At 45.3% G+C, this 17,183-nt stretch overlaps 1 protein-coding gene across 3 annotated transcripts in view; it reads right to left on the bottom strand.

The window, feature by feature from the left end:
• The window catches only part of LOC146839630 (uncharacterized), an 812,224-nt gene that overhangs the window by 471,837 nt on the left and 323,204 nt on the right, over positions 1-17,183 (bottom strand). For all 3 annotated transcript variants that reach the window (XM_085651718.1, XM_085651719.1, XM_085651720.1), the window contains exon 6: positions 12,049-12,147. In XM_085651718.1, coding sequence (XP_085507844.1) covers positions 12,049-12,147 — 99 coding nt within the window. The remainder of the gene's footprint in view (positions 1-12,048; positions 12,148-17,183) is intronic.

Raw genomic sequence — 17,183 nt, 5'->3', positions numbered from 1 at the left:
ATAATGGTAGTGAACATAATAGTAGTCATAATAATAAGAGTGAAAATGATAGTAATGCTGGGCCCGATTCACAGAACTAACTTAAGACAAAATCCTAAAATTACTACTTTTGGTATTCACAGAAGGCATTTAGTAGTAGTAAAGTTAGGATTTTGTCTTAAGTCTGTCCTAAGTTTGTCTTAAGTCTGTCTTAAGTTTGTCTTAAGTCTGTCTTAAGTTTGTCTTAAGTCTGTCTTAAGTCTGTCTTAAGTCTGTCTTAAGTCTGTCCTAAGTTTGTCTTAAATTATTCTTAAGACTGTCTTAACTTCCATAACTCAGGTATACAGTATGAGTGAGTGAGGTAGAATAGTGTGGGTCCTCCAAGGCCTAAGACACCCCACAATAGAGTTCAGTGTGGATACCCAGCTGTCCGTTGATCAGATATCTTCCCATTGCGCAGTCAGCTGCATACCCAACTGTAGTAGAAGTCATCAACCTGGGCCCTCCACCAAGGGCCCTCCACATCCCTGATCCGGTGCAGTTGTTGGTTTCAAAAGCAAATAAGATTTGTCCCTCTGTGGTTCGGAGGCAAAAGTGGCCACAGCTTGTAGCGCGGAGGCTCTGTCCTCATGTGTGTGTGCCATTCTGTCCTGGCCCCTGCCAAGTTGCCATATTTCTACATATGTTCATCTCCTGCTCTCTGTTGACTGAGATGGGCCAGAAGGTTGGGAAAGTTCAAAGTCGTCAGTGTGCGTGTCCATGTCCTGACATGTTACATTGTCTAGGAATAGGTAGAGGTCCTCTGGATTGTGGAAATGCCTAGAAGTGCCATCCTTGGTGATGCGGAATCTCGCCGGTTCAAGTAGGCCATAGTTAATGTTCAGCTGTCAGAGCAGGGGCCTGAAAGATACGAAGGTTTTGCAGCACTCATCCGTTTCTTTGGACAAGTCAGCGGCCATCCGGATGCTGTGGCCATCCTGGGTGAATGATCCTTGGGCACACGCTGCTGCTAAGATTAGCCTTGTCTGGTCGTGGCATAGAAAACAGGCAATAAGTGCACGTGGGCGTACGTTAGAATCCTTGCGGAGCGGTCCTCTGTGATGGGCCCATTGAATCTCCAGGGGTGGATCAAAGGTGGCTCCAATAAGCTCCAGGGGGGTGACCTTCAAAAACATGGCAGCATTGGGGCCCTCAAAGGATTGAGGAAATCCAAAGAAGCAGACTTTATCCCTGCGGCTGCCGTCCTCCAGGTTGACAAGCTTTTTGTAAGGAAGAGGATTTCTTGATCCCTGTCCTGCATTGTGTTCAGCTGGCCCTCCACCGCCATCAGCCTCTGATTCAATGCATCCGCACTAGTGTGGAAACCAAGCCAGGTCTGCCTGTATTGATTTGGCTTCATCCGCCAGTTAAGAAATATTAGAGTCCATCCCCTCCATCCTGCGACTGACTGAGGAACTCTCTTGGAGAATGCAGTCCATAGTTATTCCTGCTGCCGGGGTCGCTGGAGGGGGGCTGGGGAGCCGCTCATCAGGAGGTCATCAGCTTTCACGGCATGGTGCACGGTTGTTGTTTCAGCGCCTCTGTGAATAAAAGCTGCATGGAGGTCTTGCTTTCTGGTTTTGCCATGGTCATTCGTGCCATGATACCGTGCTTTGCTGTCACCAGCCAGAGGGGGAGCGAGGCAGTGCAGGGGCACGCACCCTCATCCATTGAGATATTCAGGTGCTCCTTAGGAGAGCATCCCACCGGATATGAGGAGCTTTGGTACACCCTCAGCAGGCTCGTTGTTGAGAGAGGTCTGAACCCTCCGCTAGTGTAACGCAGTCTGTGGGATATATTCCTGGCCGCTGGGTGTGAAGGTGTAAGCCTCTGCTGGGCCTAGGAACTCAGCTTGGCATGCACATACTGCTCAGCAATGCCCCATACACCTGGGGTGAGGGGTTAGTCAGTGGGTAACTGTGCAGTAAAGGAAGCAAGTAGCGAGGTATGGAACCCAGGTGCACACGCAAGTCTGGGGGCCTCTGAGAAGCTTCTAGTCCTCACCTTCCTGCCGCTATGACTCCGTGGCAAGGCATACATTTTGAATAAAAGGCAGACAGTGCTGGCATGGATATCCCCCTCTGCCCAGCTACTGAGAAACGTGATACATGAACTGACCAAATGGACACCGCAGAGTTAGACACATGACACACCTTGTCTGCAATTGGAGTCATGGGGCCACCGTGTGATGCGTGGGATCTATCATGGATGCACTAGCAGGAAAATCTGATGAACGGCAGCCTTGAACCCCTAAAATCATGCTGATAAAATGACCATCTGTGGGAATGGAGAGATTCCAGTTGTTAGAAATGTGATTTCTAGTTGGCTAGGGCATGTGCCTAAGCCAGGCAGAAACCACCACTCTAGTCAGGGCAAGGGAGTTTCACACTGAAGATAACTCCTGCTCACCCCCTTGGCAGCTTGGCACGAGCAGTCGGGCTTATCCCAGAGGCAATGTGTAAAGTGTTTGCGCAACACACTCACATGGCAGCAACACACTAGGCACACTACAAAAGAAACTCCACACAAGGTTATATAAAAAATAGCCTTTGTATTATCCAAAACACATTAGAATTATAATCACAAATATACACTGTGCCAACTGGCACTAGACAATATTTACAGGGGATTTTATACACACAACAGGGCCAATCGGCTGCTGTCAGAACCATTAGAAAGCACAAGTAGCAATTTGTAAAACACAACCAGTAACTACTGGCAGACACGGTACTTAGCACTGTATCCTCTTAGCATTAGGTACCATCCTAAAATATCATAGCATGACATTACGCATCAGCATAAATACATTATGCAACATCACATTAGGCATAAACACATCATGCATAGATCAGCAGTGCACCACAGTAACACTCCCACCAGGTGCATACATCACCTTAGGGCCTTGCGCCCTATCTATACCATAAAGCTGACCCCAGACCAACTGGCCTTCCTTTGGGCTCAAATGCCCTTTGTCCAAAAATGTCAGGGCTTGAACTGGGGCCTCTAAAATGGCCCTCTAGCTGCCAATGCAGCAAAGCGCAAAGTGCGCAGGGGACGGGGGAGTGTATCTCAATCCTTGCTCTTTATGAACAATATGCCCCCATGTTTGCAGCTGCCCGCGCTCTTGCGGCACAGCTGAGGAATGCAAAATAGGCACTGGCACCATTGTGCCTCGTGAGCCCCGCTCTGGGACTCAGCACTCAAGACTTGCCCCATGTTGCAGCTGCTAGCAACTGAGGCGCAGCTGTGAAGATCAATAAGGCCCTTGCACTAGACGTGCCTCGGGAGCACTAACATGGCTTCAGGCACCGATAATGTGCCTCGGGAGCCCCACTTCACTGGGGCTCTTTTGGTGCTAATCTTGGCACCCAAGGCTTAGATTCAGCCCCCCCACTAACCGGGCTGTCCGGGGACTCCTCCGGTCCTCTTGCTGAAGCTTCCAGCACACGGGCGATGTCTGGGTGTTCTGTTGGCTGCTCACCAGCGTGGGGTTGGATCCCGCCTGGCTTCTGCTCCACGAGATAGAGCACGCAAGGCCCTCACTTTTCTGTTCACCCGCGGGGCTCCCACCGGCACCAGGGTGTCCCACCTTCCTTCAGGAATGCTCAGCCGGACTTCCGGCTACTTCCTTCCTACCAGTCGGTCCCGCCTACAACCAGGCAGCTTGCCTGGCTTCCGGGTCACTCATGGTAGCTGCCCTCAGCACTCAAGGAAATGTGGGGTAGGCTCCCATTTTTACCAGGCGCACCATGCCGGGTAAGCTCTCGCTTGACAGGCAGAATGTGGGGTGGGATCCCGCTTCAAGGAGCATTAAACAATACGGAGTGGGCTCCCGCTCCTCTGCAGAAATGCGGAGTGGTCTCCCGCTCTGGTTGATGCAAATGCAGGGTGGACTCCTGCCCCGATCCCAGCAACACGGGGGAGTCCCCACGCCGGGATTCCCCCTGCAGACACTGCAGCCGCACGCTGCAAGGCACCAGCACTCCTCTTCTCTTCCTGGCAATCAGAATATAGCGCTCACGAGGCGCTAGAGTCCTTTACAGTTCAAGGGGCACAGCTGGGCCCAGGCAGACCAGCACACAGGACCCTCCAGTAGGGAGGCAGTGCCACGTGGCGGTTCCTCCTAGGGCCTAGCAGCAGCAAGCCCCGCGTCACAAGAACAGCCCAAACATGGGGTCACAGCCCTAGTATAGACATTATTTTCTTTGTTCTGCCCTTGGCACAGGGCTGGAGGAACCTAACTGTCCGAACTGGTTCTGTTTTTTTTTAAGCACTCTGTTTACAGAGCTCCTCTTCCACTTTATCAGGTGGGGGCTCGGTCATCAGACCACCACAGGGGGGCGGACCCAGCATTCACCTAGGCGGGCACAAACCTATTCAGGGTCAGGGCACTACTCCTCCCACCACACCAAATGGAGATCCCCTATTCAGCCTAGCGCTGACTCACCCTACCCTCCCTGGAGCCACACACACCTCATCAGCCCCTGTCACTCCAAAGCCAGACATGCAATCCACATCAGGCAGGCAGACACATAGCACACAGAAATGCCAAATTCTAAAAGTGGCATTTCTAAAATAGTTATAATAAATCTGCGCACACCATTGCGCAGCATTTATTATTACCATTCCAAATATACTAAACTTGACCACACTACTCATTTCATATCACGAATTACCACTGAATCACTTATCAGGGAATCCCAAATGCATTCCTATGAGAGGGCAGCCTCACAGCAGTGAAAAAGCAAAATGGCTGTTTGTCACTACCAGGACATGTCACACACTTAAGGTACTGTTATATTTCATATCGGTACCCTAATATAGGTCCAGGTAACATCGTACACTTTCCCTACATCATCTCCCCTTCATTTCATATGAACGAGCCTTATAAGGACATAACTCCTAATAAGGACAGAACGCCTTATAGGAACATAACGCCTTATAAGTACTGACGCCTTTTATGGACTAAACCTTTCACCTAGTTCCATGCAGAGGGTGGGATTTTCCAAAGTGATATTGCTAAGACGTCATCCTTAGCACATATGAATAATTTATGAGAACACTTTCCAGGGGGTATACTTCACCTCTCCTATCTACGCACAAGGTTTAATCCCCAACGTCATCCTCATACTGAACAGTGGCTAACACATGCACATGGACTGTATCAATACAGCACCTCTTGCTATCAGTAGGCAGGAAGGGAACCGAGACTTCAAGGCTGACACACTGACCAGAGACGCTGAAGCTCCGATATGCAGTCGCTCCAGCTGACAGTGGTCTAACCATCCCTCGCGGGGTGTCCAACTCGAGTCCAGGACTAAGTCCCACACTCTCACTATTCAGGTAATGGGGTTCGACTAAATCTTAGCAGGATTCTTGGCTCTTAGGCTTATTAACTCTTTCACACCTACTCACATGCTAGGTACACTTCGGTACATCTAGACAGACATCTTAGGAGTATGTGCTTTATTTTATAAATGCATTTTAAATTCATGTATATGTTCATGACTATTGCAAAATGCTAGAACTGTACTATTCCTTTTTATTCACTTTACTGCGGATCCTATATCTCTGCTACTGTGTAACAGTTGTAGAAGTGCATATATTTTACACGAGAAGAACAACGGTACAATAAATTCTTATTGTAAACACACCCGACTGTTTCTTCTATGTATCTCTCTGAGAGAAAATGAGCAAGCACGAGTGACTGGGTGAAAAGTAGTATATTGTTTACACAAGTATGAGGAATCAGGGTTTGTTGTGTTCTGAGGTCGCCAAAAACTAATCTCTCTAATAAAAGGAGATTCTAGTGGCACTGTGAGCTAGCTAAAGAAAAATGAGGCTAACTCGGAGGGGGTGCATGGAGTCAGTCTGCCACCAGACCCACAGTGTATGTTATCCAAAAGCGCAGGTCCTGCATTAGGGTACTATAGGAACTACACTACAGTACATGTCCTACCTTTCACCAACAATGTACCCTGTCTATAGGGCTAGCTAGGGCCTACCTTAGGGGTGACTGACATGTAGTAAAAGGGGGGACCTAGACATGGCACACACTTTAGGTGCCACGTCACAGAGGCAGTAACACTGCATGCACAGGCCCTGCAATGGCAGAGGCCAGAGGCAGGTTTGAAAGGCTACTTTAGTGGGTGGCGCAATCTGCGCTGCAAGTCCACCAGTAGCCCTGGGAATCTGAGATATTACTTTACAAGGGACTGACACGTAAATTAAATGTGCCAAAAAGGTGTAGACCAATCTTACCATATTTACCACAGAGAGCACACACACTTTACACTGGACAGCAGTGCTAACGTGCCCAGAGTGGTAAAACCACCAACACCATGTCAGACAAAAAGACTAGGAGGAAGGCAAAATGTTTAGGGATGACCCTGCAAAAAGGGCCAAGTCGAACACCAGTACGTGTGAAAGAATGCACCCCGTTATTGTACTCCCTGCTTTCATTTGTTAATTCTAAAGACGCTCCAGGCAGAAGTGTCGCATGCAGGCGTATATCGTGCCATAGCCCAAAGCACAAATGCACTAATGGCACCATACAAAGCCTGCACGCGACACTTGAGCCTGGAGCTTCTTTAGAAATAACTAATGAAAGCAATACCGGTGTGCATCCTTCCACATGTACCGGATTCTAATTCTCCTTTTGCCCCACGGATTGATTGCACCCAACAAGAAAGAAAATGGAGAAACGATAAAAATATTACTTCACATTTAGAGCTGATTGAAAACAGCTTGATCAAATGGAAGGGAGTCTACTTTGTTATGATGAACAAAATGTATACTTTCATGGTGGTATCATTTTTCAAGAATTTTTTTTTCTTCACTTTTCATGTTTAATTTTCTCATGTCTAATTTAGGGGCATATCATCAAGGGCTTTATCTCCGCTTTTCTGGCTTTAAATGCCATAAAAGCGGAGATAAAACCAACGCCCTATCAGCAAGAGGGTGCTAACATGCGTATTCGCATGTTAGCACCCTTTTACAGTACGCCTACCTTTGTATCTCTAATGAGATGCAAAGTGGGCGTTCCTGACATACACTACATGTCAGGAGAGCAATAATGCGTCTTTGCGCTATCAGCAAGGTTGCACTTGCATTTTAGCAGACGTTAGTTTTTGGAGAACACAGCTGTTTTCTCCATAAAATAACGTCTGCTAAAATCCTGACTAAGCCACCCCTAACATTGGGGGTGGATTATGCTGATACGACCACAGGGTCGTATCAGCAAGGTTATCGCCCTTTTGCAGGAAACATCGCGGGAAAACCAGCGATGTTTCCTGCAAAACGGCGATAACATCGCTATCTCTGGAATTTTTATCGCCCTGGAGCAGCACGTTGATGATAACGCGCTACCAGGGCGATAAAAAGCAGAGCTAGCCAGCGATAAGAAAATTATCGCTAAGTACGTCCAGCGATAATTATCGCTGGCCATTGCTGATATGGCCCATGGTGAGCACATCGCCCTTCATATGTTTTTGCACAGGGAGCACGGGAACCAGGAGGGTTGGCAATAGTATTTTTTCATGGTTCACTGGCATTCTGGTCACATGTAAGGTGTAGGTTTTAACAGAAGGTCACAACTGGGAAGGTTTGACTCGGATGAGATGCACACGTGAACCCTTGGTTTCACGGAGTTGAGAAGGTGAATACTCTCAGTCACTGCATTGTAGAGTCTCTGAGTTTGATTGCAGAGTTTTGTAGTTCAGTTTCATTGGAAACCCCAAAAATTGTTTTGATTAATACAAGGGATTTCGTTCTGCCAGTATTTATGAATTAAGATGTATAAAGTTTGCAAGGTGAGCATGTAGCGAAGGGAAGGGGTTGGGCAATCATACGGGTGAGATTCTGGAGGGACCATGAATGTTCGATGTCGTTTGGTAAATGTTGGTGATTTTCTTTGACTAATCACAAGGAGAAGAATCTGTACATGGAGTTAAGTGACTATGAATTTGTGCGTCATACAAGCTTGCGTAGAACACTCACGTTCATTCAGGTTTTTCATTACAGTTACCCCTGAGGAAGGGCTCACACAGCCCGAAATGAATGAGGCCACCCTACGGAAGCCTGGATTCCTACGTGCTTTTGAATATAGCCACGGATGGGCAATTCTTTGGCATTTGAAAAAATTAGGAATCGTGCAGCCTTTAATGTGAATGGAACTAGACGAATTGTCGTGAAAACGAACGAATTTAAACATCATTAAAATAGATTTTTGGTAACAAATGACTGAGTCTTTGGAATATTATATAATACAGCTGTGCAACTTGTATTGGAGCAGCATGATGCTCCATGGGGCATATTATCAACGGACAGCGATAATTATCACTGGCCGTGCTTAGCGATAATAAATTATTGCAGGCTATCTCTGGAATTTATCGACCGGGTAGCGCGTCTTTAACAACGCGTTTCTCCAGGGCGATAAAAATTTCAGAGATAGCGAGGTTATCGCCCTTTTGCAGGGAACATCGCTGGTTTTCCAGCGATGTTCCCTGCAAAACGGCGATAACCTTGCTGATACGACCCACAGGGTCCTATCAGCATAATCCACCCCCTATGTTAGGGATGGCTGAGTCAGGATTTTAGCAGACGTTAGATTTTGGCCAAAACGGACATTTTCACCAAAATCTAATGTCTGCTAAAATCATGTGGGCTGTCTTGTAAATATCGCGATGTAAACATCAGCGATAATTGCAAGGTAGTCCATCCGGGGTACGCCCAGTAACGCCCACTTTGCATCTCATTGGATATGCAAAGGGAGGCGCTGGGATAAAGGGTGCTAACATGCGATTATGCATGTTTGCACCCTCTTGTAAATAGGACGCTGGTTTTATCTCTGCTTTTTTGGCTTTAAACGCCAAAAAAACAGAGATAAAGCCCTTGTAAATATGCCCCATTTGTTTTGGAAGGAGAGATTGCCACATCCATCAGAAGTAACACACATGGCCAATGACAATTTGGGTTGGGGTGTACGGACAGCAGCATCTCTTCCTTCCCTTCCCTCTCACGACTTCCAGAGGACAACTGCATACGGGAACTATGCACACAGTAGGAAACCTATTGGACCCTTATCACAGACACTGCATAATTAGCACGGCTGCAGAGGAGTGCATTGGGAAATATGCACCAACCTGATAGGATGAAACTGGATGTGCAGTGTTGCCCGGCTGTTTTTATTGGATAAGGCTTTCCTGGCCTTTGTTAATGTTACCTTAAGTGTGCATGAAAAACATCATCAATGCTCGCTAGTCGCACAAGTGGCTTTTGCCAAAATCACCAAGCATGTCTTCGCTTGAAGGACCATCAAAGGATGCACACTGTATTGTTTCTCCCTTACATTGATCTGTAGGTGATGCAACTAAATTTACACAACTAGGGTAGTGCAGCATCTCATCGGATGCCTACTTTGTTTGCCAATGCTTTAGTGTAGGGATCACACGTCAAGGAAAATTGAATATCCTCAGTTCTGTTGAGAATTGGACCATGAATATGAGGGAACACTCACACTCAAAAGTGTGGAAGCAAACGGTGCACAAGTTCATTTATTAGTGCAAAAAGCAAAGAGCTGCCACTCGTGCAGGGTCTCGGCCAGCTTCTTTTCATTGAATTCACTGTACATCTGTCCCACTCACGCATTCCTTCTGATAGAGTAGGATTTTGCATTCACGTTTTTCAATTGTGGGGGTGCATCATAATCACTTGTAGAGAGCACCCGCATATATCATGTTTTGTGTAAGCGTGCATGTTGGAACGTGATACCTGTTAATGCATATGTTTTAGTAGCTACCTAGATGATTAACAGTTTAACATAGGTAACAGTTGTGATAGCTGTAAATATTCATGTGAAGAAACCATACTTTATAATTAATAATGTATTAGCTGTGTTTTAATAATTATATTTCATTTTACAATTTGACTGCGTATATTAGCAGAAATGGAACATAATTATGCTGATTTGAATCTATGTAACATGGATGTTTGAAATGTTATGTTATTTTGATTTATAGCACGCACGGATACTCACAAGTGTACCGGCTTGAAACCAACAAAGGGTGAAAGTGTTTAAGCGAAGAGATGTGTTTTCAAGTTTTTCTTGAATACCGCTGGGTCTTGAAAGTTGCCTAGGGCAACGGGCAGTGCGTTCCAAGCAACACTGGCCATCCTTGTCAATGAGCTGCCGCCAAACCTCTGATATTTAAATCGAGGAACCTGTGCAAGACGGAAAGACGTAGAGCGCAACTGTCTAGATGGGTCATAGAAAGAGAAACGTTTTTGTAAATAAAGTGGGCCAAGCCCATGCAAAGCTCAGTGAGCCAAAACCAATGATTTAAACTTCACCCGTTCCGCAACAGGGAGCCAATGCAGTGAGTGAAGATGGTATCGCACGCTTTTCCTGACAGAGATACCCAGAAGAAGTTTGGACCACCTGTACCTTTTTCAACAAGTAGCCCGGAATGCCGATGTAAAGCGCATTGGCATAATCTAGCCGGGACAAAATGAGTGCACAGGTGACTGTTTCTCTCACTGCCTGGGGAAGGAGAGGGAAAAACTTCCTCAAAGTTTTGAGGAGAGCAAAACAATTGCCAGCCAGCTCCGTAATATGCTCTGAGAAGGAAAGACTCTCATCAAACTATACCCCCAGATTCTTGGCAGGCTCTCCTACAGAGGTTGGCAGTGGGAGCCCAGGAGGCCAAAGAGATTCTCGGAAATTGGGAGGGAATTTTCCAAAAAAGGGGATCCCTCACTTCCCCTCTCTGCAGCGCTGACCATTTAAAAATGGATAGCGGCTGCGATGAACCGAGGAGACAGACTCATCATTATTTTCCCAAGTAAATAACAGCTGGGTGTCATCGGCGTAAGCCATCACCTTGCCCCCCAACCTCTCGGCCAGGTAAACTAAAGGTGTAACGTAGATATTTAAGAGAAGGGGGCTAAGGCAAGACCCCTGGGGCACTCCCGTTGTCACAAACTGTGTAGAGGAGGAGGACGGAGGCATCCAAATCTGCTGGACCCGGTCTTCTAAGAAGGATCGGAGCCAGTTCCAGGCAGTACCCGACACGTGTTCCTACATGCTTTCTAATGTTAGTCAGAGTTGTAGGCCTGAAATACAAGTCCTTGGTAGCTCTCGTTTAATATTAATGTTCAAATTTCTTTTGTACTGTGGAATTGTTCTTTCTCGCGTTTTGATTGCAAGTGGAGACTAGTAAGAATAGTAATGGTTTTGTTTTAGCAGCTAGGCAAGGAGAGTAAAAGTGACATTTGTGTGCCATAAGGTGATAAGGGGCAAGAGTCGGTTTCACACAGGAGATATCATGGAAACCAAGAACAAAATGTTGCAGAAGAGGAAATGGAGAACACTGAGGAAAAGTCCATCCCAGCCTGTGCCCATCATTGGAGTACATGCACGGAGAGGATTCTGGGAAGTTTTACCTACAAATAATTGGGTGTTGGAATTAGGGATAGTGCCCACATCTCCCTTGCTTGTAGAGAGAGAGCATCTTTGAACGAGCTCTTCCCCTTTCGAGAGTGGCTACATGCTACTAAACCCATTTTAGCAATGGAGAGACTTCTTAGTAAGACTCCACGAATTGCACATTTTTCTTTCTAGAAATGCTTGCTTCTTCATCTAGGGATGTCACTATAGCTATAGAGAAGGTATAGATTTATGCTTTTCACCCCCCAAGCCTCGATACAGCAGAATTTGGACTAATAGTGTTGTTTATGTTGCACCTGATAAACTGGGTGTGCTAATTTGACTTTTTTTTACTATTTCCTCTGTACCTTTATACTCTCGTATTGAAATGCATCCATGTACTTCTATTTTTGGCTTTGTAATAAATTCAACTCACTATCTCCAGTTGTCCGTGGGCTACAAAGTATCGTGATGAGTTACCTTGAATTAGATTGTTAACAACATTTATTTTCTCCCCTTCACACTTTCATGCTGCTTAAAAGAACCATCAGTTGGTGATTGTAGAGAAATCTAGAAGTCATGGGCCCGGCCCTTTCACTTCTCACCTTCACTACAGGTCGGTCCTTGGAATCCATAGTCACAACTGCACGTGTCATCCGAAGTGCAGGAGCCATTAATGCAATTACTTGAATTGCAAGATGCCACTGGAGAAGAGAAGAGCACATAAATTAAAACGAGACAAGCTGCATCACTGTTCTTGCAAATTAAACTTAAGAGATTTATTTTCAGAGATGTCTATAGGGCTGCTTTAATGAGTTCCCTGTTCCCTACTCAGTTCATTCTGCATCTTTACTCATCTGGTCTGGGACCGAGCAGCAATTGTTTTTGATGTATGTGTTTATAGTGTCTAACAAGCACTTAACATTCAGAAGTTTCACAATATGATCTTTTTATGTTTCCTAAAATCCCTTACGTATGTTCTATCACCAAAAGAGTTATTAAATGATGTTTTAATTTTTTTCAAAGATTATCATACAGAACCTCCCTATATGGATCTGCGCTTAGCTGCTGGCGGTGCATTACACAATAGCAAAAACAAGAAACAGGAAACGGAATTTTGATTTTCTATACTCTAGTTTAAAAGTACAGAATGTGTTCCTTGGGATGCCTGTGGCAGATCATTACATATAGTTAGGAAATCAAAATACATGAAGGTTAAACAGAAGAAGGTGGCAGGAGCAGGCTTCTAGGTGTACTTTCAGAAAGGTCATGTAACTTTCTGTAAAGGTGTCTATGACCCCTGCACTGAGTTCCCACATATGAGAAATCATATGCAGATCTCTTTTATGTGGAGTGAAAGATTTCCCCCCTCCTCCTCATTGAAGATGCTCCCTTGCACCCATTCCAAGTCTGAAGGTGAGGTTTCCCCTTCCAAACATGGAAAGGTAGTTACTCTAGTCCTTTGCTGGAGTAAATGTTGGACCTGTTCCAGGGTGGGAAGAGGTCTGAGGGAAGTTTGAGACTGCCCCGAACCATCCAAATTTCCAAGGCAAAGCACAATGGTATGCACAGTTCCCGCCCCATATGGGTGAACTATTATTCCAAAGATCTCTGGTAAAGAGTTCTCCAATAGTTAATACATTTACGTCTGCCAGATGTCACTTCTGTAAATTCAGTTCTGAAGTTATGATTACAACCACATTTGCATTTGTAAATTGGACCATTTGATCTATATGTTTAGACACATTCAATGGACTTGTCAGCAAAGGTGTGAGCTGTCTTTTTGTTTCTTCAATAAGATACAAGGCCATATCCGTAGTGAAATGCTGAAATAGATGGTACTTCTTTTCTTGCTGTAAACCCCTGCTCTCCATTTCTAAGTTCATATCATATTCTTTTAATGGGCCGGGCCTCAGAGGAAGGCATCCTTGGTTTTCTCATCTCAGTATATCTGTGTGCCCGGTATAGGAACACTTGTTGAGGATGAAGGCACACCCAACCACAAAGCAATGGTGCACAGAGCAAGAGTGTGGGACACCAGAGGAATTTATGTTTAGGAGGGAGGCGGGGGTCTGTTTGATTGCCATCAATATCTAAAGAGATAGTTATAAAAGGAAATGATCTTGCTTCAAGACTTGTGTGTTTAATTATTACATTAAGAATAGTAGAAAAATGGCTTGACAGATCTGAGTGGGGTTGGAGTTGCAGTAGAAGGAGAAGCTACAGAAGGCTGGAAGAAAACCTTCAAGTGTTGGAGGACAATGTTTAATACAAAAGAGGCTGAACCCTAAGATCCACCTCCACCATATTACCACTATGTTGAAGGATATTCACCTGCTGAATTCTACCATATTGCGAGTCTAATGCACGAGCAAGCCCAAACTGAAACAGGAAGGTGTGGGGGATTCTCCCCACCCAAGAAAAGTTTGAAAAAAGTGGATTCTAATGGTGGGTTTTATGGCACACATTTTATCAAAATGGGGCTTTTTACCACTCAAATGTCAAGAAAATCATAAAAGTCAAAAAATACCCAAGGTGTAATATCTAATCGGTGTTTGTGAAATGTTGTACCTCCCCCAAGCCAAGCACCCATGTTCACTCATAAAAATAAGAAACTCACATGTTTTCTACCTGTAATGCAGCTCTGCCTGCAAACATATTTTGTGGATCAAAGTGGTGGTAATGGATATGACAAATACTAAATAAATAATATGGCAAAAGATGGACACATCCATTTCCCCTTTGCAATTCCTCCTTTCCTTAACGGAATTGTGTGATTCTTGACAAGCGCTATATTTCACACAGAGCTCATTTGATTCAGTAATTCCAGTGGCGGCTCCCCCATTAGGGCGTTGGGGCGTTGCCCCACTGCTTTCTCGCAGTGCGAGAAAGCAGAAACATAAATGGTAAAAAACGACCATTTATGTTTCTGCCTTCTCGCATTGCGAGAAAGCAGAAGTGCCTCTGTGCTTGCCTGGTTGGGGGCGGGAGGGTGGGCGGTCGTGCTCGAGGGCAGGGGGGGAGTGGCTTACCCACTGTTGTAGATACTGACTGTTTGGCCGTCGGCCCTGAGCCGACCAAACAGTCAGTACCCACAACAGTGTGGGTAAGCCACTCCCCCCTGCCCTCGCGTAGGACCGCCCACACACACTATTTCTCTATGCAGAGAAAATGTCCCGGCTGGGGCGCTCTCCTGCTGTGCCTGCGCCTGCGCAGCGATTGACTTGCGATGAGGAGGAAGCTGCCTGCTGGCTACTTCCTGTTCCTGCAGCAGGAACACGTGGACCCAACCGCCGCTGCACCAGTACAGCGTGACCGGCCAGGAGCTGAGGCGGTGAGGTACCCAACACTCAGGTACGTATGTTTTATTTTTAATTGTTTTAATCCCCACCCGCGGCCCCCACCCCCTCCCTCGAGCATGCCGGCCGCCTCTGGCAGTTTTCCAACCTGGCACTCGTATTCGCTGAATAACATCACGTTTTTATGTTTTTTAAAGCTTACCCGTTCGCTTAAAAGGAGAGAGGCTGCCTTCAAAAATAAAAGTTGGCCTTCCAAGACTCATCAGCGGAGCCATGCAGTGGTACCCGAGCACTATTTTCTCCCACTTAGGCCTAACGCACACATTCACAAGGCGGGAGCTATCCCATGGAGATAGATTTCATTTTGCAGATGTAATACCACCTCCTTTAGATAGTCAATGGTTTACCATCGCAGCAGTAACAAATCACTAATACAATCCACCACTGTAAGTCAGTAGAAGGCTACACTCATTTCATGCCCCTCCTACTAATGAACTGAAATCAGTCGCAAATGGATTTTTTTATGTTTGGCAGTGATTTTCAAGTAGCAATTTATATTTGTACATTTTAAATAATTACCCTTTTACAAAGCCTGTGAAATGGCAAATCCCAGGCTTTGCAAATATTATAAGTGATTAGCAAAACTGCCACGCAGTGGAAATATGACTATGTTGTCAGGGGCACCATTTTCCAGTGCTACGCCTTTACTTTTTACAAGTTAATGCATTATGGATATTTACGAGCATATTGCACAATACCTCGGTCGTTCTTACTGCTGAATCCGGATATTGCCTGAAACAACAATGCTAGATTCGTTTCCATAGAGTCGCGACTCGCACCCCTTACACGGAGACGTACACACACGCAGACACACACACTCCTCCCCACCCGCCTTATTTATTCTGATTATGTGCTTTCAGTGTCATCGTTTTATTTAAAGGGACGCTCTGTACAACATACTACTTAATTTAATAGATGCCTATTGGCGGGGCAGTTCAGTCACGCTGAAATACAGCACTGTATGCGGCAGAGTGAGTCTTTGTTACGCTGAAATACAGCACTGTATGCAGCAGGGTAAGTCTTTGTTACGCTGAAATACAGCACTGTATGCAGCGGGGTAAGTCTTTGTTGCAAGAAAGCTTAACTATTCTATGGCACTTGTAATAAGGCGGGGTTTCTAAGCTCTAAATAAGACCCTCAGACATGTTCTTTGGCTAAAGCAATAATATCTTGTAACATACAGATGCAAAAAAAAAGTATGCACTCAGGTTCTCAATTTTTATGCATAAGAGTGAGGAAGATGTCATGTTGTTAAAGCTTAGTACGTCCTAAATACATAAATAGATTGCATTAGATATATGCGTATAGACTTCAGCCTGAAGTTGTGTTACATTACATGCGTGTCTGGCGAGATCATTCCTCGTAGTATTACAGAATGCCTCAGACTGCGCAGGTAAAATGTCTCCTTGTATTAGTCTGCACAGATTTTTCATGGGTTTGAATGTTCTCTCTTTAATTTGTTTTTATTAGTGACTTGTTCTCAGTCTTTCTTCCGACTTGACTCTCACGCTTCTAAAATGTGGTGTTTCGTTCCCTGTTTTGATTCATAATTGTCAGTTGTATTGCTTCAGATTTCCCTGTTATCTTATGTGAGCAGTTGCTTTTAATCGGCACTTCGCAGTCCCTTTAAGTGGTGACGGAAAGACACTTACAGAGAAAAGGGAAGTTGTTCTGAAAACCATTCCCAGGGGGTAGTGGTGACCCCGCTTCAGCACTTATCCCTGTAGTGTCAAAGCACCGGTAGGAAGTGGGTGAGAGCGTCTGGGCTTTGATTGACATTTCATCGTCACTGCCAAAGAACACATTTCCACCTGCTAACATAGCTAGGACAAACTTTTGTGAAATGAGATTTTGAATTGGCAGTTGCTAGTGAGGAGCCGGAAGGGCTGGGGCAGTGTTAAGATTGTGTCCTATAAAGCTATTGGGTTTTATGTCAGAACACCAGGAAATAAATCAATTTATCAGCCTTCTGGCTTCCTGGCATGCACAGCACAGGGTGAGGCCCTGTGTTTTGGAAGTGGTCTGAAATTTGTCCTGGCATACAGGGATAGTGTTGGTATCATATAACTGGTAACATCACCCAAGCCCACCTGTCCCTGGCATTGATTTACTTGTTGCAACCGGAGCAGCCTGTAGAGAACTGCAAAGAATATTCTGTGAAATTAGTCTTGTTTACGGGGGATGTATAGGTGATCATGCCATTTTGGGCATGCTGTCGCAAATATATTACTAAAGGATTGTGTGCAAATATATTACTAAAGGATTGTGTGCAAATATATTACTAAAGGATGGTGTGCAAATATATTACTAAAGGATGGTGTGCAAATACATTACTAAAGGATGGTGCAGTAGCACACTGCCATTCACATAATGCACATTTT

The sequence above is a fragment of the Triturus cristatus genome, chromosome 4_1, assembly GCF_964204655.1.
Source record: "Triturus cristatus chromosome 4_1, aTriCri1.1, whole genome shotgun sequence".
Classification (NCBI taxonomy): domain Eukaryota; kingdom Metazoa; phylum Chordata; class Amphibia; order Caudata; family Salamandridae; genus Triturus; species Triturus cristatus.
The sequence above is the reverse complement of the archived record's forward strand: the minus strand, read 5'-3'. Positions and strand labels throughout refer to the sequence as shown.